The following is a 26,401-nucleotide window of genomic DNA, read 5'->3' on the forward strand; positions in this document are numbered from 1 at the left end:
TTTTGTCTAGCCCGGGATCAAATGGACAGGAAAAGTCTACGCCAAATTCTGATATGGAAACACTTTCCTACCTCCTTCTTTGAGTGTCTGTCCTCCTACTTTAGCATCCTCAGCCTTTCTTCTTTAGTCCTGTGGCTTCATACAGTTTTGTCCAATCAAGGTGTATCCTTGCCATCTTCTCTCTTATGAGGTATCCTAGCCAATACCCAAAGTCTTTAGGGCCTATATCGTTCACTGGCTAGCGTGAGAAATAGATGTGCCTTAATAAATGTCTTAACAATGTATTTAGCTATTTTCTAAAAAGACTTTTGAAGTCAGTTAAGTGTCTGACTCTTCTTGATTTCAGCTCAGGTCGTGATTTCATAGTCGTGAGATTGAGCCCTGAGTTGGGCTCCGTGCTGGGCATGGAGCCTACTTAAGAGTCTCTCTCTCCCTCTCCCTCTACCCCTCCCCCCACTTGTGCACACATACGCTCTTGCTCTCTTTCAAAAAAAAAATTTTTTTTAGACTCAAGTGGAAGATCAAATTAATCAAGAACAGGGCCCAGTGATGCTATTATAAGGTATACTTTTAAAATCATACATTAGATATATTTCTTATTGGCTCTCTCTCAATGTTAAAAAACTATGATATGGAATGTAATCTGTCTTATTTTTTTATTTATATTTCAATTTATTTCAGAGTCTGAATCTACATGGAAACAGCTTGAGTAAATTGAGAGATCTCTCCAAGTTAACAGGACTTCGAAAACTTAGTATCAGCTTTAATGAATTTACCTGTTTAGATGATGTATACCACTTGGTAAGAACTGTCCTTTTGAAACTATTTAAGTAAAATAAAATTATTAATTTAATAGATAAATTATTTTTGTAATTATGACCTCAAATATTCCATATTCAGGATTATACAGCTCAAATTGGGAACAAACATACATACATTATGATATGTTACTTTGTCTAAAATAGGTCTTGGATTCAGATTCCATTTGGAAAACCAATTATACGCCTGTGGTCATATCTGATTTCTAGCTACTTGAAAATAAATTTATTAAAACTACCCCAGATTTGTTTTTAAAATGTCTTTTGGAAATTGTCATTTCCATTGTTTTCTCATTCTTATTTTTCTGCTCCTGAGTCCTTATTTCTTCATTCTCTAGTTTACTACTTCATATTGAAGGCTGTCAATTCTTCCCATTTGTTCATTGTTCATGTTGTTATTTCTCTTTTCCTTCTGCCTTGTTCTTTCTACCTGAATGTCACCCGCACGGACCTTGTTGAACTTGTGTTCGCCCTCTCACAGATAATAGGACAAATACAGTAATGCACATGTACCCATAGCTAAGCATCTTATCTGGCTTTTGTTTTCTTTGTTATGTATCATATAACAAAAATAATTACATATGTGGCTCCAGAACTCCAACCCAGCATCCCCTGTTTCCATGGGTCCCAGGTCACTGACATACCGTTTCAGAATATATCATCATCCTCAGCTCTTCATTCCCTACCTGCTGCTTTCAACCATATCAAAGCCCTTGCGTTGCTGCTTCTCCCACTCTGGTCAGAACTGTTACTTTGCTAACTGACCTTAAGTTTTAGTATTAAGCCCCCTTCCTTGTTTCTTTTGGTAAGCCGAGGTCCTTTGTAACAGAATCCCTGATAGTTTGGGTTCGATATACAGCTAAGTAAAGAAGACAGTTTGGGGTGCTTGCGTGGCTCAGTCGGTTAAGCATCCGACTTAGGCTCAGGTCATGGTCTCGGGGCTCTTGAGTTTGAGCCCCGCGTCAGACTCTGTGCTGACAGCTTGAAGCCTGGAGCCTGCTTCAGATTCTGTCTCCCTGTCTCTCTGCCCCTCCCCACCTCACGTTTCCTCTCTGTCTCTCTCTCTCTCAAAAATAAACATTAAGAAAAAAAGAAGGTAGTTTAATAGAGGTCCCAAGACTATATGTAAATGGTTGGCATGTTTTATTTAACTTTTTTTCTGATGATTTGCCAATGGTTCCAGAGGTTATGACAGCCATAATTATTTTGCTTAGGCACAAAATTTGATGAGTGAACTCTTAAGTCATGCAAGGCACTTAGATAGTGAGTGAGCTTAGCCAGCTTCTCAGCATGTATTTTGTAGTACAGTTTTGTTGTTCTCCTTAGACGGAAAATTTTCTTTCAACATCATAGCTTCACAGCCTACTTACTAGATTAATATTACTGTGGACATTTTACAGGTAAGAGAACTGGACAAATATGCCTAAGTGGTGTTTTCAAATTTTAAGATTAGCAAAGGTAGATAGATAGATAGATCTAGATAGATCAGATACATCAAGTATCTGATATATAACTATGTCTTGAAAAATGACTACAGGAATGTTAGGGGTGATCAGAGGGAGGAAATAATCTGTGTGTATTTTTTTCACCTTTTTATTGTAAAATAAAACAGATACAGGGGTGCGTGAGTGGCTTGGTTGGTTAAGCATCCAACTCTTGATTTCAGCTCAGGTCATGATCTCATGGTTCATGGGTTTGAGCCCTGCATCGGGCTCCATGCTGACAGTGTGGAGTATGCTTGGGATTGTTTTTCTCCCTCTCTCTCTGTCTCTCCTCCACATACCTGCTCTCTCTCTCTCTCTCTCAAAATAAATAATAATTTAAAAAAACAGATACAGAAAACTACGTACTTCAAGCACATGGCTTAGTAAATTATTATAAGGTGAATGTGCTTGTAACTAGCGCCCAGGTCAAGGAATAGAACTTTGTAAACTACAACATAAGCCCCTTCTATATATGCCCCATCCCTCCAAGAAATCATTATTTTGACCTCTCCAGTAATCCTCTCCCTGCATTTTCCCCCATAGTTTCATCACCCAAATGTGCATCCCTACCTAGTACAATAGTTTGGTTTTGCCATTCTAAAAATCGTTTAAGTCTCTTTTAATTTATAGGTTTCTCTTATAATTCCTTCTTTCCCCTTCCACTCCCCATAGTTTATCTGTAGAAATGCTTTGACCTTCCAATCCCAAGAGTGTCCCACAATTTGGACCCTGCTGGTTTGCTTATGATACAATCCTACACAGCCCCCACCCTCAGTATTTTCTGCAATTTGGCAACTAAATCCAGAAATTGGATCAGACTCAGGTTCCATTCCTCTGGTAAGACTGTAAGAATCAGATCATGTGTGGTTGACTCATTTTTCTCATGCTGGTAGCATTATTAATGTCTGTATCCATTAACTCATCAGCGATTACAAAATGGCAATATTTCTATTCTATCATTTCTTTTTCATTTATTAGTTAGACTATTTTTACGTAAAGACATTTCCCCTTTTCTGTGATTTGGTTACCCAGTGGTACCACTCATGTAGAAAATGCAGAATAGGTGTTTATTTGCCTTTATTTACCAATTTTGAAGATAACGAATGGTTCTTTGTGATCTCCCAAAGACAAGCGATTCCTTTTTTGTTTTAATATCATTAGGAATGCAGGGTCTTAAACACATTTGATGAGAGTCCATCCATTCAATTATTATCATGATTAAAGCTCAAATTTTATCATCTTCACCAATGGAATCATCTTAAAGTTAGCTTCTTTTGCCATGACCATAGTGGTCTCTGATAGCTTCTTTGCCACCTGGCATAAAAGATGTTCCATGTCCATTTTCTGTATTTTCTTTTGTAGACATGGGATCAGCCATTTCTTCAAGGAGCCCTAGTTTCTTTTAGAGAAAAGTGGTATTTCAGGACCACAGTCTGGGTTGGTCATTGTTTCTAGGTCTTTCCATTGGACAGAACTTATTATGGGGAAGGTGTGTGTGTGTGTGTGTGTGTGACTATATATGTATGTATAACTAAAACTAACCTCATGTATTTATATTGGTATTTCCAATTCAGATTCAATACTGAAAATCTTTTAGCTTAACCTCTTCTCTGTTACTTACATCAATATCTTTCTTTCTCTCACACCAATCAATAATCCTCAGTTTCAAGGGTACAAATTGATAGCAGTGGACTATTTAATAACTGCTCATTGTTTTATCCCTTATTACACACACAACAGTCTCAGAATAACAGCCCTGACACTCTCATCAATATGATTACTGGAAAGATTTTTTTATTTTGTATATGTTCTTTCCATTATTCATTTTAAAAATGAATCAAAATGATCATTCTGTATATACTTTGTCAGAACATGTAGCCTTGCACTTTGTACACTCTCCCTTTTAGTTGTTTGGTAACTGTATATGTAATTCTTGTCACTAGTCCTTAGGTTGGTCTCTCTCTAAACATTTTGATGGTCTGAAAAATATTCTATTATAGATTCCTCAGGAAGGGCTTATGGGGACAATATCCCTTCCACTACTGCATGTAGATAATAGTTTTTCTATATCCTCTACACATGCAAGGCAGTTTTGCTAGATATAAAATCCTTGGCTCACAATTTATTTCCTTGGGCATCTTAAATGTTACTTGTTTCTTCTGACATAAACTGTTACTGTAGAAAAGTCTGATGACAGTGTACAATTTTTCCCTCATAAGTCACATGCTTTTTTCTTCTGGATGGCCAAAGAACTTTTTAAGTTTTTGTTTTTTTTTTTTTAAGTTTAGTAATTTTACTAGAATATGTCTTGGTATTGGTCGCTGGGCCAGTATTTCAGCTTCACAGTATGCTCTTCCAAAATACAGATTAAAATCATTTTTTCTTTCCTTTTTTTAAATTGAAAGTTTTAAGCCTCTTTTTTTGCTTCCTTGCTTCAGTTTTCTTCTTCTTCAGGGATGCACATTATCCACATGTTGAATCTTTACCTATCTTCACTATTTGTCACTTTCTCTTGTGTCCTTTTTATTTCTTAATTTAAAATTTTAAGTCGATTCGATTTTACAATTTTTTTTTTACCTTCTGTTTCTCTTAAAGCATTACCTATTGTTTTACTTGCTTTTGTGTTTGACTATTTGTTCTGAAATGTTTTTCTTTTATTTCAAATTATTTTATGGGCTCTTTCACCTTACTACTGAGTTTTTCTAATCCATATTTATATTGTTATTTTTTATCTTGTATCATTCTTAACATCTTTTTGCTTGTTTTAAAATAGTAAGTTAATAGTCATGATAAGTTCTGAGCATATCTTTCTGGTGTTCTTTTATTGCCAACAGCAATGTCTCTCTCTCCTTTCTGCACCCCCACCCCTCTCCCTCTCCTTCCTGCTCTCCTAACTTTGGGATTTTATCTCAATACTTTTCTGCTGCTCATTTTTTAATGAAATTATTTTTTCTTAACTTCTAAAACGAAGTGGAGTTAGGGAAAGCTTTCCTACCTTCACAGATCTCCCTCCTCTGTTGTTTATTTTTGCTTTAAAAAAAATTATAGCGCTTACTTTCTGACATTTCCCGACTCTACTCTCTTCCTCCACTTTGCTCTGAACTTTATCGTTTATTTGTGTTTTTTGTCTTTATCCTGTTTAATTTTTGAGTTTCTTCTTTGAGAAGGATTTTGTTCTAGAAGGGGCCTTCTAGGGGAGTTTTAAGATCCATAAGTGCTGGACTGCCCCAGCTGCTTCAGACCTTTCTCCTGTGGGTCCCATGCATGCACTCAGTAATGAAGAAGGCAGAACTTCTCCCAGTTGTACTCAGGTTGGCTCCCATACTTTCCAGTAAACATTGGCAGCCTTTTGGGGTCTGTCTTGTTCTCAGGTCCATCAGATGCTGCCTGATGGTTCCTGCTTCCTCTCATATAGGCATGGATACCCCGTAGGGCTTGTGGTTGTTGTTGGTTTATCCCTACGGCTTCTTTGGGGTCTTATTGGGCTACCTTGTCATGTAACTTTGTTATAAACGTTGTCCATGGAATTTGGGTTTATTTATTTATTCTGTTTTTGTGTGGGGATTCAGAGAGATTGAAAACTTATGCTGCCTCCACCTCTTTATTCTCCAGTAATGAGTTTTGTATGTGTGTTTAATATGAATTATGTTTATCTTGGCATTACAAAAGGTTATGATCTAGTTTAATCACTCACCTTCATTCTTTGAATTATTTTAATTTTTTTTAATGTTTATTTATTCTTGAGAGAGGCAAAGCATAAGTGGGGGAGGGGCAGAGAGAGGGAGACACAGAATCCAAAACAGGCTCCAGTCTCTAAGCTCTCAGCACAGAGCCCAACGCGGGGCTCGAACTCACATACTGCAAGATCATGACCTGAGCCGAAGTCAGACGCTCAACTGACTGAGCCACCCAGGCACCCCTCACATTCATTCTTCTGTCTTCTAGGTTTTTTTTAATTTACCTTGGAGATATCTCATTTTTACTCTAATTTTCCTTAAGCATGTCTCTAACATAGAGAGTTTCCATACCTGCCTTGCATGCTACAAGTTGCTTCTACTAGGTTGCAGAAAATAAATATATTATTCTTAAGTGTTCATCATCCTGGCCTTGCCTTGTAAATGAAAATACCCAACCTAACACTGTTTATATAATGGAAGACTTGGCTTCGTTAATGATGAAAACATATATATACTCTATGGTTTTTATAGCGTTTTTAAAAGTCTAAACAAGACATCCATACAATAAATTAAAAAGTCCTAGGCTGCATGTTTGTCATTCGCTCACCTGAACTATCAGGAAAAGAGTATCTGAAAGAAAACAATAAGAACAGATTTGTTTCTCTGAAAATAGCTCCACCATAGAGTAGGCCGGGGAAAGACAATTATATATATATATACAAGACACACACACACACACACACACACATATATAGACAAATATAGACAAATATAGACATATATATATATATATATATATATATATATATAAATGGCTCTTTGCAATCTTAATCTGGATTATGTGCCTAATTTTTTATTGAAATAATACTTCTGTCTTATCTCTTCCAATGAAAAACTTATTGTTAAAGTGTTCTTGATGTCTAGAGAGAGCTAATTTATATTTACAGAATGAACCATTATCCCTAAGAATAGTTAAAGGAGGTGTTGTGGGTTTTAATCTTTGTAAATTGGCTGTGCTATACTGTGATTTAAGGATTTAAACTGAAGCACAAGAACTATTAAGACCAAAAACTCTGCCACAGAACTGAAAATACTTAATATCTGTTTTATATCTTGGGATTACAAAAATGAAGATCCTATCCCCCTTTTCAAGGAAAGAAGACAGTTATTTTTTTATGATGCATGGTTCCCAAATGCTAGTCTGCATGTAAGTGCCAGAATTTGGGACAAGTTTTTACCACTTTATGATGAAAACTGGGAAAAGACAGGCCATGTAGTAAACCTTTATAAAGCCAAAAAGACTGTTCTAAGTCTAAGGACTTTATGTCCTTAAGGAAATCATGTTCATTTTTAATCCATAGTAATATTACTTTTTATTTTTAAAAATATGTTGCAAAATATCTTCTTAAAGTTCTTAATCTCTTCTTTGTTCTAAGTCTGAATTAGTATACACCTTAAAAGAAAATTTTATTTGCAACAAATAGAAGTAACAAATTGAAGTCTTAAAGACTTCTTACAAATAACTAGATGAATATCTGAATAGATAAATGGCTAAAGACAAGACACAAGAAACAAAAACAAAATTTAAAAATGGCTCATACAAAACACATGGAAAGATGTTCAACTTCACCGGTCATAAGCAATGTAAATTAAAATAAGGCAGATGAATTGGTGGGTATTTAAGAAAATGAACATTCTCATATTCTACTGTTGGAAGAAAAAATTGGTACAAACATCCTTGAATATTATTTGGCAGTATTTATCAAAAATTTTAACAATATAGAAATCCAAACTAAGAATCACATTTTTAAAAATCTCTTCTGAAAAAACATGAGAGTCTCAGTTAAAGTCTCATGATCATGGATGTTTGTGGTAGTGTTGTCAACAATTAGAAGCCACATAAATGTTCGTAGTATAATGTTTAAAATAATCCTAATTATTCACTTATTGGAATATTATACAATCAGTACAATATTGGAATATTATCCAAAACCATTTTAAAGAATATTTAATGATGCATGAATGTGAAAGGGATACAAATTTCTATGTAATACAATGTTTTGTGTAAGACTATGTGTGCCTATAATTGAAACAATGTTTTCAGTGGCTCTTTTTTTTCTTTTTAAGCTTATTTATTTATTTTGAGAGAGAGAGAGAGAGAGAGAGCAAGGGAGGGGCAGAGAAAGAGGGAGCAAGAGAGAGTCCCAAGCAGTCTCCACGCCGAGGGTGGAGCTGATGCGAGGCTCAAATTCACAAACTGTGAGATCATGACCTGAGCTGAAATTTCTACCTCTGAAGGTGAATCTTTTTTAACCAGGCCATGGGTTCAATGGTATAAACCAGCAGCCCAGAAAGTAAAAGTGAAATTCCTTGTTTTGGGGGGATAAATTATCTTGTCAGTTACTCTTCAGTTTCTTTCCTAGGAAAACAAATGCCTGCCTCTCTACCTTAGAAGGGTGAAGTGAGAATTGAGGGCTAAAAATAAAAGACCTGTAGCTCTTTGGGAGAATACATATGTTGATACCATAATGCAATGTATCTACTGTGTAGGTTTTCTGTAAGAATTACCAAAAAGCATGGAAATACTTAGTGAATCATAGAGACAAGAACTCTGTAAATAGAAACTGTGCACCACTTCTATTTGTATGTGTTGCAGTATAACCTTGAATATTTGGATGCAAGCCATAACCATGTGATAACGCTGGAGGGATTCAGAGGTCTGATGAAACTCAAGCACCTAGACTTGAGCTGGAATCAACTGAAAAAGTCTGGTGATGAAATAAATATGTTATGCAAACACACCGCAAGCCTTCTTAGTCTTGATATTAGGCATAATCCATGGCAAAAGGTACGCAGGAGATGTATTTATAAAAAAGCAAAGAATCATTTTTATTTCTAAGCCATTTTCTTGGTACTATTCAGCAGTAGCCAGAAATGGGAAAACTATCTTTGTTTTACTAGAATTCCTTTAAGTATTTTATAAGTTGAATTTAGTGTAGTGATCAAATGAATTAAATGTTACTATAAGGAAAGCTTTTTTTGATAAGCTCTAATAGTTTGAGAGTATGGTGGCTTTAAGAGTGTTAGATACCATTGCTATTTGCAAACTTTGGGAGGGATTATACAGTTCAGTGTACTAGAACCTATTGTAATGAAGCATGGGACCAAGAATAATAGAATACAGTGAGAGAAACAGACTATTAAGGGAGGGAATACATTTGTTACTTCCCCTGATAAACCTGCATTATAGAGGCTTATTTTCTGCTATAAAAGGAAATTTGATTAAACACTATTTTTTTCTCATCACAAAAATACAGAGATTCATGCTAAGAAATTTCAGTATTCAATGATTATATTTAAGGGTATCTCCAAGGATTTAAAATAAGCCCCAAGCCAATAATTTCAAGAATCCTCCTTTCCTTGCTTTTCAAAAATGAATATAAGACTGGGTTCAATATTTTAAAAAGAGGCTAATGATTGGTTCTGTTAAATTGGCCAAGTTACTATGTTTATGTTGTTCTATTTCTTTTTTGCTCGGGAAAATTGAAGGGTATTTTTCTTTTGCCAAAGCAGACACAGAATGTGTACAGCTATCTTCCCGTTGCCAAACTAGATGCCAAGGGCTAAAGATCTATAGAGACTTGCACACGGAGCTGACTAACTGCTGATCTAGAAGAACAGGAGTTCACTGCCATTGTTCTCTGAGCACTTTTCACCACACTTTTCAACAGCTTATAGCCAGAAGTCATCTGGCTTCAAACAAAACAGATTAGTTTTTAAACAGAATTTAATTTCAGCTACTGAAGAACTAAGTTAGGCCCTTATTTTTAGATATATGTAAGACAGTGGGAGATGCATAATTTTGAATTACATGGGAAGGAAAGAAGAAGCACACTCCTTTCCATGCCATAACATATGTAATATTTTGTAAAAATTAACCTTTTCTTATTTCTCCCAAGCCAGCCACATTAAGGCTGAGTGTTATTGGCAGATTAAAGGCTCTCACTCATTTAGATGGACTCCTCGTTTCTGAAGAAGAAACAATAGCAGCAATGAAATTTATTACTGGAACAAAGATTACTCAGGTTGGGTTTCACTGTTTAATATTTTTTGTGCTGTTTAGAATATACAAGTTATATATTCCATACCTTGCTTGTTTTTAAGATTTTGTGTCTTCTTTTAGCATGCTAATAAAAAAAAAACAATCAATATGTAACAACCATATCACTTGAACTTTTTTTCCTGTTTAAATGTATCTTATTTAAATACCAACTGGTTGTATGGATTCTCATCCCTGCACACTACCCCCAAAATGCCTCCTGGGTAATTGTATTTTTTCCTAGTCAACTTGAAAACTCACCAGAGTCCTTTCTAGAGCCTACATGAAAACAAGCAACTTTCTGTGGACAAAGTAAGCTTAGAGGCCTTGATAAAGCATTTAGTGAATTACCTATTTAGTATTGACATTACTGGCTGAAACAAAACAAAACAAAACATAACATAATTAATGAACTTGGGCAGGGGGCAGGAAATGCCCATATTATCCAGATTAAGAATGCTGTACTCTGGACAAAATAGCTGCAATCCTAAACATCTTTACCCTAGTTCTCTAGCTGTGTACTTCTTGTGAGGCATTTGAATATTAATTCCTTAATGTAATGTTTAATTTTGGATCCACTCAAAATGAAGGGAAGAAACTTTTTTGTTGATAAAAAAATATAATTAACTCCTGAAGAAGACTTGGGGATTTATCCTACCAGAAATCAAAACTTACTAAAATCCTTTAAGACAATGTAGAGTTGGGACAGACCAATAGCACAGAATATAAAGACCAAATATAGAACCATACATACATGGAAACTTGATAAATTATAGAACTGGCTTTACAAACCAAGGAAGCTAGTCAATAAAAGGCACTGGGACAAGTGCGTTAAGACTTAACTGTAAAAGTCAAAATCAAAAATGTTTTAAAAGCAAAGAGCAGAGGGGCGCCTGGGTGGCTCAGTCAGTTAAGCATCTGACTTCGGCTCAGGTCATGATCTCACGGTTCGTGAGTTTGAGCCCCGCATCGGGCTCTGTGCTGACAGCTCAGAGCCTGGAGCCTGCTTCGGATTCTGTGTCTCCCTCTCTCTCTGCCCCTCCCCTGTTCATGCTCTGTCTCTCTCTGACTCAAAAATAAATAAAAAACATTAAAAAATTTTTTTTAAAAAGCAAAGAGCAGAGATTATCATTATGTCCTTGAATGAGGGAAGAATTCATTACACAAGAAACCAAGAGCATAAATATAAAAGACTGGATTTGTCTACTTTAAAATTAATTCAACTGTTCCTTAAAGGGCACACCATAAAGAAAGTGGAAAAACAAGCTACATACTGGGAAAAGAAATATGCAACATGTCTAACTAACAAAAGATGCTATTTGCATATCCTGAATATACCAGGAAAAAGACTGCCAATCAAACAGAAAAGTAGGCAAAAGGTGCTGGAGAGGAAATCAGAGCAGCCAAATAATAGGAAAAGATGCTCCATCACATTAGTATTCAAGGAAATGAACATTAAAACTGCATGAGATAACAATTTACAGCCACCAATTGGCAAAAGTTTTAAAGCCTGACACTATCAAGTTTTAGCAAAAATTTGAACTAAAAGTTACAACTGGTATAACCACTCTGGAAAACAATTTGGCATTATCTAGTAAGGCTGAATATATAGTTAACCCTATTACCTAGCAAGTTGTGTATATTCCAAAGAAACTCTTGCATGTATGCAGCAAGAGTCAAGAATATTCATAACAGCAGTGTGCAAAACTGAAATCAGCCCCAATGTTCACTGATGGGAGAATCGATAAGGAAATACTGTACAGCAATGACATGTGAATGAACTACAGCTACGTGCAGCAGCCTAGATGAATGTCACGAACACAATGTTGAGCAAAAAAGTAAGTCATAGAAGAATACATTTATATTATTCAATTTACAGAAGGTTCTAATATGTGTAAGATTAAATGATATATTGTTTATGGGCACAAACATAGGCCTATAAATAAGGCAAATGAATGGTAGATACAAAATTTGAGATTGTGGAGCATTGGTTGATTCACATGAGGTGAGTGATGGCTCTGGAGGGGAAGGAGAGGAAAAGGATTAGGATGGGGCACACAGGGAGCTTCCAGAGTGGGAGAAATATTCTAGCTCTGAAACTTGTTTAATGAATGGACTATATGGGTGTTTGTATTATAGCAATCTTTTATAACTATTATTTTGTAACGGTCTGCTAAAACAAAAAGTGAAATATATCTAGATATTGAGAACATTTTAAGGCAAAGAAAATGTCATATTTTAAAATTATTCATTGTGCCACTCAGCAAGGAAAAAGTACTTTTAACTATATATAAATGAACCTCTATATTCCATTTCCTTTATTCATCATGTGTTTTTTATTTTATTAGTTATCGCTCTTACGGCATTCTAGTACTAAAGAGGAGAGACCACGGACACTTAGTATATGGCCTTCTGCCAAAATTCTGACACAGATTTCAAAGTTGGGACCACATTTACATGTGAATGGGAACTGGTACTTGAAGGTAAAAATTAATTCTGTTTAACTAATATAAAAGCTTAATTTCAATTGATTTTTAAAATTTTTTTAATATTTATTTATTATTGGGAGACAGAGAGACACAGAGCATGAGCAGGGCAGGGGTAGACAGAGGGGGAGACATAGAATCTGAAGTAGGCTCCAGGCTCTGAGCTTCAGCACAGAGCCCGACGTGGGGCTCAAACTCACAAACTGAAAGATCATGACCTGAGCCGAAGTCAGTCGCTTAACCAACTGAGCCACCCAGTCGCCCCAATTTCACTTGATTTTTAATCAGCTTTGGTCCAGGTGTCTTTAAGAGGGCACAGATAGGTAAGGAGCAGAAAACTGTAAGAGCCAAATTAAAATTAAACAGGGATGTCAAGTCATGAGTGGTAATGTCATGGGGACTAGGCCTTAATGGCAGTCACCATAGAGCTGGAGATTTAGGATAAGTGTATGCTACAAGACCAAAGGGTAGATTTTGATAATGTATCAAAATAAGCAAGCAAACTTTAGAGCACAGAACCAGAGATCAAGCCAAAATTTTGGGTGACAAGGTAAAAGAAATAAAGAATTCTGGCATGACACTAGGGGAACTGGTCACAATTCAGCCAAGGATAGAGCACCAACAGCTTCTTTTTGTTGCATAGAGCATCCTTATGCCTCTTGCCAAAGACTGAAACTGGGTTAAGAGAAGCTGACCCTCGAAAAGGGAAGAAATCAATGGCATTATTTTATGACAGGATATATACAGTCATTTAGCTGTGATGCATGCCCAGTGACAGCTCTGCCTGACCCCATGGCGAGTTTTGGAATTAGAATGGCCCTTTAAATTTGTCCCAAGTTGGGCTGAGATGGCCAGGTCTTTATATCCTTCCATCATTGGATTTGGGCCAAACTGGGAAGGAGCATGACCTTGCGCAAGGCGGCTCTCTGCAGCTGAGGCTGTCCCTGAAGGAGCTGACAGCCGAAATCTTTCTGCCCACAGCACTCCCAGCAGCTGGGACAAGTTTTTCACTGCAGGGGAATCTGACACAGCACAGTGTCCATAAGACCATATAAGTCCCTCTTGGGGTTATAATCTTGTCAAATTTTACCCTTTTGTAAGTTTCACAATGTCTTCAGTTCCTGAAGGAATTCTTTTTTTTTTTTTTTAAGTTTATTTATTTATTTTGAGAGAGAAAAAGTGAGCAGGGGAGGGTCAGAAAGGGAGAGAGACAGAGAATCTCAAGCAGTGCAGAGCCCAATGTGGGGCTCAAACTCAGGAACCATGAGATCACGACCTGAGCCAAAGTCAGACACTTAGCAGACTGAACCACCTAGTTGCCCCTGAGCCCCTGAAGGAATTCCTTTGCTGTTACTTATTTGAATGATTTCGTTAGCCTTTTTTAACATTGAGTTTATTGATACCGAGTCAGAAGTAACATAAAATGTGAATTATTCTACAGATAACTGCTTTAAATTTAGATGGGCAACATCTCTTTGAAATCACAAATTTAGAAAAATTGGAAAATTTGAAATGGGCATCATTCAGCAACAATAATCTCACTAAAATAGAAGGCTTGGAATCCTGTATTAACTTGGAAGAACTCACGTTAGATGGAAACTGTATCTCAAAGATAGAAGGTATCTGAGAATTTTAAAATCTTAAAATATGAATGTTTAACTAACAAGAGCCAAAAAGGAAAATGTGGAGGACAGAATTTTTTAGGAGGAAGATGTCTACAGAAGTTCCAAGAAGGTTTGGGGCAGAGTGTTCCGAACACTTACTAGTGGGATCTGTGACCAGTCACTATATGTAATGAGCCCAGCTAGCTGACTTTCAGCTCTGACTTCTCTCTCCTCTCCTCTGTCCCACCTATAACCAAACCTAGCACATTACAAACTAGAAAGTAATTAGTATCTGAATGAGAATGAATGAATGAATGAGGTGTGCTTTTGAAAAAGATAAAGCAGCCCAGTTGATTTTTCAAAGTATGGAATTAAGATTACCTTTGGAAATTTGAAGATTTCAACAAAAATGAAAACTACTCACTAGAGGTTGAAAGTTATCAAATGTACTATATCACCTTTTATAGGGATCCACATAAAGTACAATGAAGCAGCTTTACTAATTAATGTTGGGTATGCGCACACACACAAATATACACATTTATCTGGGTATACAATATTTCTGGTTGTATGATGATTTCCATCGGCTAGAAAAGAGACTTAATTTATACTTTATTCACTTTTGAATTGCTGGATTATTTTTAGCACATGTGTGTACTTTTCCATAAAAGTAGAATATTCTATTTCAAAAAATTACATATGCAAAAGCAAGTATTAGATATCTTTAAAAACAGTGTGTATAACATTCATTATATTTTATTTTGATGGCTCTTAACAATCTGCTTATAAAACCTGCTTGATCGTAAGAATCACTTGGGACGCTTATTGAATATATAGATTCACAGGCCTCTCCTTTGTAGATTTGAATTACGTAAACCTGGGGGTAGCTCAGACATCTCTCTTTAGAACCATCACTAGTCTCTTCCATTCTCACAAAATAGGGTGTTAGTTTTCCTTTGTATGTGTAACTGAAAACTGTTTCCAGTTTCCTTTTTATTTCCACCCATCAGCCCACTGAAGGGAAGAATCCTCCAACCTATATTTTTCCTATTACCCACTTTTCAGAGATGATAGTTTTACCTCACTAAGCTTTAACAAATATTTCTCTTCTTTTTTCCAGACACAGATAAGTTTAATGTCCATCTAAGGATTTTTTCTCTGATAGTGTTATCCCAACTTGCCCTAGATCAATTTACTCTCAGCTTGCATAGTCCCATGAGTAAGGCTGGTGTGAAAGGCCAGCATGGATAAAATGTCCTGAGAACCAATTATTTGCCAAAAGCTATAACTGACATATTTCAAATGCAATTCCACTTAATTCCATAACCGCTTAGAGGTAGATTTCAGTATGTGCTTTTTATGGATGAGGAAAATGAGGCACAGAGGTTACAAAGTTTTACATAATATACTTATGATCCCAAATCTAGTGGTTCTACGTTTGAAACCAACTCTGACTCCAAAGTTCTCTCTCATCTTTCAACTTGCACTATACTATCTGCAAAATACCTACAGCATATAGCATACTTAGGGGTTAGATTGTGGTGAGAGGTGGCATTTTCTCAAGTTCTGTCTTAAAGTAGTTTTAAGCATGCAAAGGTAGAATTAGGCCAAGTGGTTCTTTTCAATACAAATAATGCCACAATGAGGAATACTTTCCAAAGTGCTGTATCTACTCCCTTACCTTTAATGTTTTAAAATGGGGGGCTGGTGATGATTTTGAGCTTTGTGTTATTGTGATGGTGAAAATCTTAATTATATAATTTGAAGGTTATTTGAAAGTGAAATTCAATATTTCCTACATAATACAGTCCCTTAATACCTAGGAAGACTGAGTCTACATAGAAATCCAAAATTGGAATTTAATATATTAGCTGGGACTTTATACACATTGTATCCTTCTTAAAAGTCAAAACAATGATAGTACTATAGAGTCTGTAAAGAGAAAATATAAAGAGAAAAAGTAAAATGGCCAGCCAGTTATTTTTTAAACTAACTTTTCAGTGCTATCTGAATCATTTCTTGAATTTGCTTATTTTTCTAGGCATTTCCAAGCTGACTAAATTAACCCGCCTCAGCATAAATAATAATCTTCTCAATGGTCTGGAAAAACATACTTTTGATAACATGCTTCATCTTCACTCCCTTTCTCTTGAGAACAACAGAATTACTTCATTGAGTGGTTTACAAAAAGCTTTTACTCTGATTGAATTATACATAAGCAATAACTATATTGCTCTCAATCAGGAGATCTATAATTTAAAGGTGACTATCTCAGATGGTAATGTTTTTGTTTTTTAAAATATGTATGGTTTCTTTATATTATGAGCATAATGCATGTTCAATGTATAGGATTTGGAAAATACAGAAAAATGTAAAGAAAATAAAAATCAAGAATAACAAGGTTTACTGAATGTATTTGCATTCAATTTATGCGTATATAAAAACATATGTATATGTAACCATGTCCCCAAACTGATAACCTACTAGGACAATTTTTTTTTAGTACTCAAATAAAATACCCAAGCCCCATCCCTTCTAACTAGTGCCTTTCTCAGTATTTCCAAGGACTCCTCAACCGGTTGGGGAGTAAGTCTTGAACATTTCCTGTTCTCAGAGGAATTCTTGATTACTTCTCACTTACTTACTGGTTCTTACTGGAGACTCCCAACTCTTTCTGGCCAACTTTGCCCAGCTTTGTCCTCTTTAATTCTCCCAAAGAAACGTCTAAAACTACTGTATAACTGAAGTTTTGAAGGCTTTCCTAAAGGTTTGAATAAAATGGACGTTTACTACAGCACAGAATAGGAATTCACTTCAAATACATTGTGTGACTTAACTATTTCTAAAGTTCAATGGCCATTTCCTACCACGGGGATTCTCACGATGGCCTCTTTCCTTTTGCTGATATCATATTGCTAGGGCTTGATCTCCTACCAAAAACTTATGTCTGTTTCCTGTCTTTCCTTACTTTCAGCCTTCTCCCCATCCTATTCCACAAATATAACTACTTCTTCTAAAGCTGCAGAGGCAACCTAATCAATGGTAGCAGCAACAAAATAAACCATTTTACATTGTGAGACAGAGTAGTGTTACTCCCGCTTGTCTTAACCTCTCCCAACCACATCTACTCCGGGCCGTTCCTGCACAACAAAGACACATCAAAATGTTCTAATAAAAACACATTTTCCCTTAAGATGAATTCTGCTACTCTCTCAGAAGATAGAAGTACATGGGTTTTATCCCTTATCAGAAGGCAGTATTTTTCATTCCTACTATATCTATATGCACACATGCATACTATTTAATAGGCCATTCTTCCATAAACAATGTATATTATTTTAAACTTAGCAAAGTTCCCTCCAAGTCTTTACCACTGATAGATAATATATTTAGCAGCAGTGTGCTAAAAGAAAGAGATTCTGATCATGTATCACATATCACTGAAATATTGTACGAAATTAAAACTTACTGGTCTGAAAGGATAACTCTTGCAATAAAACGTGTACTTAAAGTACTGTAATCACTAAGAAATGATAGAGTAATTCGAATATTAAAATTCCAGGGTAGTTAAACTCTTAAGGGGAAAAATCTTGCTGGAGTAATACACATAATGTATATGTGTATGGATAGATACATAGAGATAGAGATACATAGATATATCTTTAAATTTATGTGTTTTTATTACCCAGGGTTTATGCAACCTGGTCATTCTCAACATGTATGGAAACATTATTGTATGGAATCAAGAAAACTACCGGTTGTTTGTAATATTTCACCTTCCAGAACTGAAAGCTTTGGATGGAATCTCCATTGTAAGTTGTTTTTATGACTCACAGCATTTGGTCCAGCCTGCATATTTATATATCCGTTGGCCATCATCATTTTGAACATTGCCTTATCAACTAGTATGATACTCAGACTTAGGTCTCTAAAGCACATTTTTGATCTGGGTTTTTAAATATTCTCCTTTAGCCAATTTTCTTCTAAATTGAGATGGCAGAAAAGGGAAGATATTGCTTACATTTGCACCCATTGAATTCGATGCCTGACAAAAATAAAGAGTATAGGGACAGGACAGAAAAATCTGTTCTGGAGCTCTACCATTCTCTTGGGCCTAAAAACAGCTCCCTATTTCCTAGAAAAATACAGTTGTTAATATTTAAGCAAAATATATTTGAACAAAAAACTGGTATGTCAGTGTTATTAGTAAACCGTAAGTAAGGTGATGTTGCTGTCAGATGGAAGGTGTAAGTCCAGGCTCCCCCACTTGGCCTCTGTTGACAACCTGAAGGCATGTGCTTTATTAACTGCTAAGCTCACATTGCCCATTGGCCTCCACTGACTCATAAATGCTCCGCCATTATTACTGTGTGGAAATGGAACAGGCTCCCCAAATATTCTCTAGTAACATTTGTGTGTGGGGAGGGGGTGCATTACTGCTGGGAGAGGATGAAGATCCAAGCCACTTGCTCAGCAGGGGGATGATAGAGAGGTGCCTTATTACACTAGGACAAGAGTGGAAGACTGTGCGCCCATCTGCTTTTACAGGTGTAGATGGGACCACAATTTATGCCATGGGTTTGGCTGGAGTAGACCCTCTCTTGTCTAAAAATTTTCTGGCTTGTTAGGCTTCCCCTTTCCTACTCTTTCGACTATAGAGAACAGGCATTTGTGTGAATTTTTGTTTTCTCTGGTTGGCATTTCTGGGTTTCTGGTTTCTCCAGCACCTAGTCCCGCATATAGGAGGCAAAAACAAAACCCAGTTGTAAAGGAAAACCCACATCTATGTGTTTCCTTTACTCTCACAATTCCCCATACTCACAACACTTCTGACACCAGATGTGTGGGTTTTCCACATATGAGCAATTCTCTGAATTCTGACACTATGTATCTGGAGACAGGATCAGATCCCACACGCTCAATCCCCCAGCACTGCCCCACCCCACTTCACAAGTCCAGATTGGTACCTATGCTTCTGACTAACCGGCTATCAATAGGAGGTTCCCATCACCCTCTCCTTGGGTTTGATTAATTTGCTAGAGCAGCTCCCAGAACTCAGGAAACAATTTGCTTACTAGATGACAGATTTATTATAAAAGGATATAACTCAGGAACAACCAGATAGAAGAGATGCATAGGGCAAGGTATACAGGAGGGGGCATAGAGTTTCCATGCTCTCTCTGAGCAAACCACATTCCCAGCACCTCCACGTGTTCACCAACCTGGAAGTTTTCTGATGCCCCTTCTTTGGGGTATTTATGGAGGCTCTACTATGTAGGCATGGCTGATTAAATGACATTGGTGACTGATTCAACCTCTAGCCCTTCTCCCTTCTCCACAGGTCAGGGAGTAAGAGTAAAAGTTCCAACCCTCTAATTGTAGTTGACTCCCCTGGAAAACAGCCCCCATCCTTAAGGACTTTCTAAAAGATACCCTTTAACATGAACTCAGGTGTCGTTGAAAGGAGCTTGTTATGAATAACAAGACACTGCTTTCACCTTTATGGCTCTGAAGCAATTTCAGGAACTGGTGTCAGAAAACCAAATATTATAGCAAAACATGCCCCTATGTCTCTTATATAGGAAATCACAAGGGCTTTAGGAGCTATGTGCCTAGAACAATGGATGAAGACCAAATAAATATTTGTTATTGTATATTTTTTAATGTTTATTTATTTTGAGAGAGAGAGAGAATCCCAAGCAGTCTCCATGCTCAGTGCAGAGCCCCACATGGGGCTTGATCCCACAAAGTGCAAGATCATGATCTGAGCTGAAACCAAGAGTTGGACACTCAACCGACTGACTCACCCAGGTGCCCCTATATTTATTACTATAAATCACATTATCATAGTACATTCCCTGATTTTTGATCCTATCATTTATAGCAAAATGATCATAAAATTCAAAAAACACTGTCATATTACTATAATCTCATTTAGTCATTATCCAGTTTGTAATCATATGAAAATGTCTCCCAGGGTGAAGCCACTCAGATTTGCAAGCTTTTATTGGATACCTTTTCAGATTCCACAAGCAGGAGTGGTATCAGAAAACAGCTTCCCCTTTTCAGGCAACTGATATAATTATTTAAGAGACATTATCAGGGCACCTGGGTGGCTCAGTTGGTTGAGCATCAGACTCGTGATTTCAGCTCAGGTCATGGTCTTGCAGTTCGTGGGATCGGCCTCTGCTAATTGCATGGAGCCTATTTGGGATTCTCTCTCTCCCTCTCTCCCTCTCTCCCCGCCCCCCCCCAAAATAACTAAACAAAGATTTAAAAAAGACAAAGAGAATATCATCTCTTGCTCTGAGCCTCTTTTGAAGTGTTAATGTAACATTGGATTTCCCTCATTACATAACTTACTTATTAATTTCTTTACCCATAACTGCTATTTCTCCTTCTCTCCATTTATACCCAAATTTTCCCCCTTTGGAAGGGACAATAGGCTGGGCCACTGTGCTGGCCTAGATTGCAGACAACAATACTAGTCTAGTAAGTGCATCCCCCTCAGTCAGATGGGGTGAGATTATACAGGTGCAGGACTGATCAGCTATTTTTGCCCCCCAGACAATACAACTAACATTCACTGTTAACCCCAATTTTGCCAGATGGGGTGAAGACAAAGCCCACCCCCATCAGGCCTTTAAGAATTTTAACATAAAGTTTAAAAACATAGTTGTAGTTTCTTGCTTAGGAATCATCCCTGTTTCCAGCCATAGTCCCTGATCAGGTAGGAAATAAAAGTTGAGGTGATGTGGAGAAAAATAAAAGGGATAGTGGTATATGAGCATCACCTTCCCTTAGCAAGGATTGCATAGTCACACCAGCATCCTTCCCCAGAGCCACCAGAAAAACAGAGAAGTCTATCCACTGGGGATAGCTTTAGCCCCACTCATGTTCACACTGAGTGTGAGCACTCTCGTAAAGGCATATAAATCAGCTCTTCATATTTTATCTTCTTGCTTTAGACAACTGGCGTTTTAACTGCCCATTCCAATTCTCTATCGAGCTATTACTCTTGAGTAGGATATCTTACTGCCCACTGTTGGACATTATGAGCTGTCAAGTGTGCTCCTTGGTCTGAAGAAAGAACAGTCAGCTGTCTAAATTGGCATGATATCTTCTGTCTCTGTTCTTTTACAGCACTCTGAGCATTTGCATTTACCAGTGGGTAAGCAAAACCCAGTCCGGAGTCAGTATCTATTTCTGTCAAGACTCTCTTGTAGCCCATTAGGGCTACCAGAATGAGTCTGACTTGCCAAGTTTGTTCAAAGTCTTCCCACCAGGGAAATCTGCCACATGGCCATCTGCAGTCTCTGTCCCTTTTGCTGGCAGACAAAACAGTTCTTATTGGTATTCTGTGCCTCAGAGGGTGCAAGATAAAGATGTCTAGATTCAGTCCATCTCTGCATTGCTGTAGACCCCCAGTATTCACCTATTTCACAAACCCAGGTGGCCACCTTAAGTGAGCATATGGGGATATCTGCTTGTCAAATCCAATCACCTTTCAAACCTGGAAGGGAGTTCTGATGGGCATCAATGTGTCCTACTTTAATGTACTCCTCAAATTTCCATAGGGCCATGCCCCATATGGGCATCTTTTAATAGGCCAGTTTTCCACTGCTCTTCTGCCTAACCATATGGCCAGGCCAGGAACAGTGGATAAAGGCCAAATATATATTTCTTATGATAAATCACAACAATAGACCAGCGGACTCACCACAGCATCATTCCTCAGTCCCAAGGGCCCTAGCTGGTCTGCCTTCTTGTCTGCGCCTTTCAGTCTCCTTATATTTATTTTCTATATAATGTATAGGAGTTTTTGCTGTATTTAGTAGGAGGAATAGGGAGAAGTGAGTCCACTCCATTTCGACCTAAAACCAAAGAATTAATATCATTTAGTCATCTGTAAGAGAAGACATCACTTTCTAAATGTCCTTATATGTAGGAACCACCAGAGACTGAGTGTGCAAAAGACTTGTTTGGTGGCAGACTTACTTCTGACATGATTGCAGAACGACAAGGACATTCAAACTTCACCCAAATGCAAGAACTCAGTTGGACTTCATCATCCATCAGGTGCAATCATTTTATTATATGCTTTTTGATATAATTAAATATGCAATTATTGTAATTATCTAAGGTTTTTATTCACCTTATCCAAATATAACTAATAATTCAGAAAATCATCTTCCCTACTTCAAAATCTCATGCTAATTTCACCACTCATTAAAGTGCATTATCACACACTATGGTTTAAAATGTCAGCAATCTAAGACATTCTATGTCTTCTTCTCTAATAACCAAGCTTTTAAAATTAGACTAGACTAGGTTTGCTCCTCACATATGACTTTAACCCAGTGAAATCTGACTTTTAAAGCTACCATTCTTCTGATGTTCTTCTTCTCACTGTCCTCCTGGCAAATAATCCTTTTCTCTCCTCTCTTTTTCTTATTCTGCACTCTTCACAGACATCTTTAGCCATAATTTTAATTTGTGATGATGATCCTTTAAATTTAACCAAAACCTGAGCTCTTTACTTGAAAATTCAGTTGCTCTTTAGATAGCATCTAGAAGACAACATTCATCTGTTGTCACCCTAGCCAAAAATCTAAAGGTCATTTCTCTCTCCTTTGTCCTCCATTTATAATTGATCTCCATGCTCTACAGAGTCCATATTATAAGTATGTCTCATAATTCCCCTCTTCTTTCTGTAGTCACTACCTTTGGCCTAGGTTGGGAAATGAACTATTTTAGAAACTCTCTTGATGATAGTTTTGGGTTTTTGTCTTATATAACCTTTCCTGAAAATCCATACCACCTTCTAAGATGCAAGTTTTATCAGGTCACTTCCCTTCTCAACATTGTTCAGTGGCTTTCCACTGTCTATAGTAAAATGTAAAATCCCTTTGGATGGCATAGAAGACTCATTCTATTTGTATCTCTTATAACCCTTACCTTCACTGCCCATTACTCTTTATACTCCAGAAATTCTAAAATATTTTAGTTCCTTAATCTCAATCACAAGATGCTGTTTCACATTTCTGTCTTTGCTTATGCTTGTTCTGCTAGCTGGAACTCTTTTTCTAATTGCCTGACAAATGCTTATAAATTCTCCAAGGCTCATTTGAAGGCTCCACTGTGTGCTGACTTCCCCAGATAGGTTTTTTTTTCTCCCTAATATTCCATTACATCTAACTCTATTATATCATTTTTCCTTTTTTATTTTAATTTTTCTGGATCCCATTTCATGAGGACAGAGACAGTATCTTTTCATATTTGTTATAGCTTTTCCAAATACATTGTCTGCACTTAGAAAATACTAATTAAAATATGTTGAATGAATGATTTATTAATGGATAAAAGTATGCCATAATTATAACTACAGGGTTTAGGATTTGTTTAAAAAAGTAGTTAGGTTCTCAACAATAGCCAAATTATGGAAAGAGCCTAAATGTCCATCAACTGATGAATGGATAAAGAAATTGTGGTTTATATACACAATGGGGTACTACATGGCAATGAGAAAGAATGAAATATGGCCCTTTGTAGCAACGTGGATGGAACTGGAGAGTGTGATGCTAAGTGAAATAAGCCATACAGAGAAAGACAGATACGTTTTCACTCTTATGTGGATCCTGAGAAACTTAACAGAAACCCATGGGGGAGGGGAAGGAAAAAAAAAAAAAGAGGTTAGAGTGGGAGAGAGCCAAAGCATAAGAGACTCTTAAAAACTGAGAACAAACTGAGGGTTGATGGGGGGTGGGAGGGAGGGGAGGATGGGTGATGGGTATTAAGGAGGGCACCTTTTGGGATGAGCACTGGGTGTTGTATGGAAACCAATTTGACAATAAATTTCATATATTGAAAAAAATAAAATTAAATAAATAAATAAATAAATAAATAAATAAATAAATGTAGTTAGGGTAACATAATTTAGCCTTATGCTCTTCTCTATTAAGGCTCAAAGGACCAAGAAAGCCATGGACTAGGAATCAAACATATTTTTAACTACCAAAGCATTCTTGCAAAGTGGAATGCCATAAAAGTTTTCAGGAGATTGCATAGAAAACTCTTTTTTCAAAGACCTCACCTGCTTTCTTTCCCCTTTTCTTTCCCATCTCTAATGTATTCCTGGAATTTTAGAAATAATGTGTTTCACATATATCCTCTGCAGTTTATAACCTGAAAATCTTACGATTTACTATATCAACTTCACTACAATTTCATGAATATGTATGTAAATTTATAAAGAAATAGGGATGTTTACTTTAAAAGTTGCTTTGTGATAGTGCTATGTTTATGTGGTAATAGACATGATTTTTAAAGCATTCAAATTCTGTGTCATTTTCTTACATAAATGTCCAACAAAAACATGTATTTATCCAATTATTTAACCCATTCATTTTACACTAAGGCAATTATTTTTCATAGCACTTGTCAGATAGAGGCATTTTTTTCATGTTTTTGGGATTGTACATGAATGATTCACCTATATAATTTTCCTATCAAAATTATGAATGTATTTATCTCAATTCAGAACTGTGGATTTGATTCCAGTTGACCAATTTAGAAATGTATGTAATGTGAATCTACAAAACAATAATCTCACCTCATTCAGTGGATTAATCTATCTGCCTAATGTGAAGGTGAGTCACTCACAGATTTTACTTTTTTCTTTCAAGGTTTTCAGTGTGAGTTGTAATCTTATTTACTTTGGGTTCAAATATATTTTTGTGTTATTAAAGAAATTATTCCTAAAATTTTTTTTCACCAAGCAAGAGAAAGTACTACTTCCAAAATTATTTTGGTTGACCTCAGTTTTATGTGATTGTCTTATAAGCAGTAAATCTACCTCTGCAGTAGGAGACGGGATAGAAGGGTGCCTCTACAGTGTGGGTATGGAATGAAATTGGAGGACACTGAGGTTCTCAAAGCAGCCTTATTGCCTCCTGTCTTATAGCTTTGGCTGAGCCATCTACAAAAGCCTTTTAAACATAGGGAAGTGGTGATCTCTCCAACTAAACAATTGTTTCATCTATATCGGGCTTGGAGAAATCAGGAGTGCAGATTGAGAAGCTTGAGCAGCTTTCTGGGGTCTCCATTATTTATTTGAAATATTGTCATTTCTTAGCAAGTCATATTATTCAAAAAAACACATTCAAAGCTAAATACAGACCATTTGTACCATTTTAACACTGATATATTATTATATTATGTTGTATAATCCATTACATCTTAATAGTTTTTAGGATGTTGATAATCTCAAACTAAAGATATATATACAGCATTCATATTTGAACATCTGATTAATAAGGTATTCTTTCTGTAGGTCTTATGTCTCAACTATAATCATATTGAATCAATCATGCCCAGACTAAAACCTCAGACTCACTTGACCAACAGACAGCTACTCTACCAGAAAGTGCCTTCCAGTGGCTATGGACAACAAGGAACTTCAAAAATAAACAGGTACTATTCTTTTTCTCACAATTATATACAATATTTGTTGGGAGTTTAAAAAGCAGTAAGTCACATTAGTGATAGCAGTAACGTACATTTTTCTTACTTGATACTTATTTTATAGCTACATGCCAATAATAAATGTCACAAATAAAAAGATACTCAAAATAGCCCTTTGTCATTGCTTTTTCCCTGCTTCCAACATTTCATACCCATTATATAAAAAAAGAAAATGAAGAAATGTTGTATGATTAATGTGTTTTAAATTGAGATACAATTCACATAGCATAACACTCACTCTATGTACAATGCAGTGTTTATTTTAGTATATACACAAAGTTATACAACTACAATGCAACCTCCATCTAATTCCAGAGCGTTTTCATCACCCCACAAAATAACTCCTTCCTTACCCAGTAGCATGAACTTAGGTTTCTTGTAACTTTTGTTCTGTTTGTGTTTCTAAATAATTCACCCGGTCACTTAATGCCCCAGCACCAATGGAAAAGATACTTTATAAAGAAAATGAGGACATACCTCCCACCTTCCTACACATTTTTGGTAGAACGTGAAGATATATATCCAAGACAAAATACTTTCATTCCAGTTATCCTAATGAAGAGTATTCCTAGTGTTTTCATCTATATTTATTGAAGTATAATTTACATATAATAAAACTCTCCAGGTTAAGTGTACAGTTTCATGGGTTTTGACAAATGTATTCAGTCACGTAACCATTCCTTCAATGGAACTATTCCCATCCCAGAAAC

The 26,401-nt window shown here is 36.4% G+C and overlaps 1 protein-coding gene and 1 long non-coding RNA gene across 14 annotated transcripts in view; one reads left to right on the top strand and one right to left on the bottom strand.

Moving 5' to 3' along the window:
- LRRC9 (leucine rich repeat containing 9) overlaps positions 1-26,401 on the top strand; it is a 118,754-nt gene that overhangs the window by 57,703 nt on the left and 34,650 nt on the right. For all 8 annotated transcript variants that reach the window (XR_008417210.1, XM_019451646.2, XM_019451647.2 and 5 more), the window contains 10 exons: positions 682-801; positions 8,636-8,827; positions 9,939-10,064; positions 12,427-12,561; positions 14,006-14,183; positions 16,210-16,430; positions 17,858-17,980; positions 22,117-22,247; positions 24,709-24,817; positions 25,501-25,640. Coding sequence is in view for 7 of the 8 variants with exons in the window: in XM_019451646.2 (XP_019307191.2) it covers positions 682-801; positions 8,636-8,827; positions 9,939-10,064; positions 12,427-12,561; positions 14,006-14,183; positions 16,210-16,430; positions 17,858-17,980; positions 22,117-22,247; positions 24,709-24,817; positions 25,501-25,640 (1,475 nt within the window). In the remaining variant the exon portion in view is untranslated. The remainder of the gene's footprint in view (positions 1-681; positions 802-8,635; positions 8,828-9,938; positions 10,065-12,426; positions 12,562-14,005; positions 14,184-16,209; positions 16,431-17,857; positions 17,981-22,116; positions 22,248-24,708; positions 24,818-25,500; positions 25,641-26,401) is intronic.
- Positions 1-26,401, bottom strand: part of LOC109268387 (uncharacterized) — a 98,473-nt gene that overhangs the window by 20,780 nt on the left and 51,292 nt on the right. For 4 of the 6 annotated variants that reach the window (XR_008417213.1, XR_008417211.1, XR_008417215.1 and 1 more), the window contains one exon: positions 21,889-22,042. The exons of the other annotated variants lie outside the window; for them this stretch is intronic. This is a non-coding gene — a long non-coding RNA (uncharacterized LOC109268387). The remainder of the gene's footprint in view (positions 1-21,888; positions 22,043-26,401) is intronic. 6 annotated transcript variants of the gene reach the window in all.

The sequence above is a fragment of the Panthera pardus genome, unplaced genomic scaffold, assembly GCF_024362965.1.
Source record: "Panthera pardus isolate Hobbes unplaced genomic scaffold, ASM2436296v1 HiC_scaffold_24, whole genome shotgun sequence".
In the NCBI taxonomy this organism is placed as follows: Eukaryota; Metazoa; Chordata; class Mammalia; order Carnivora; family Felidae; genus Panthera; species Panthera pardus.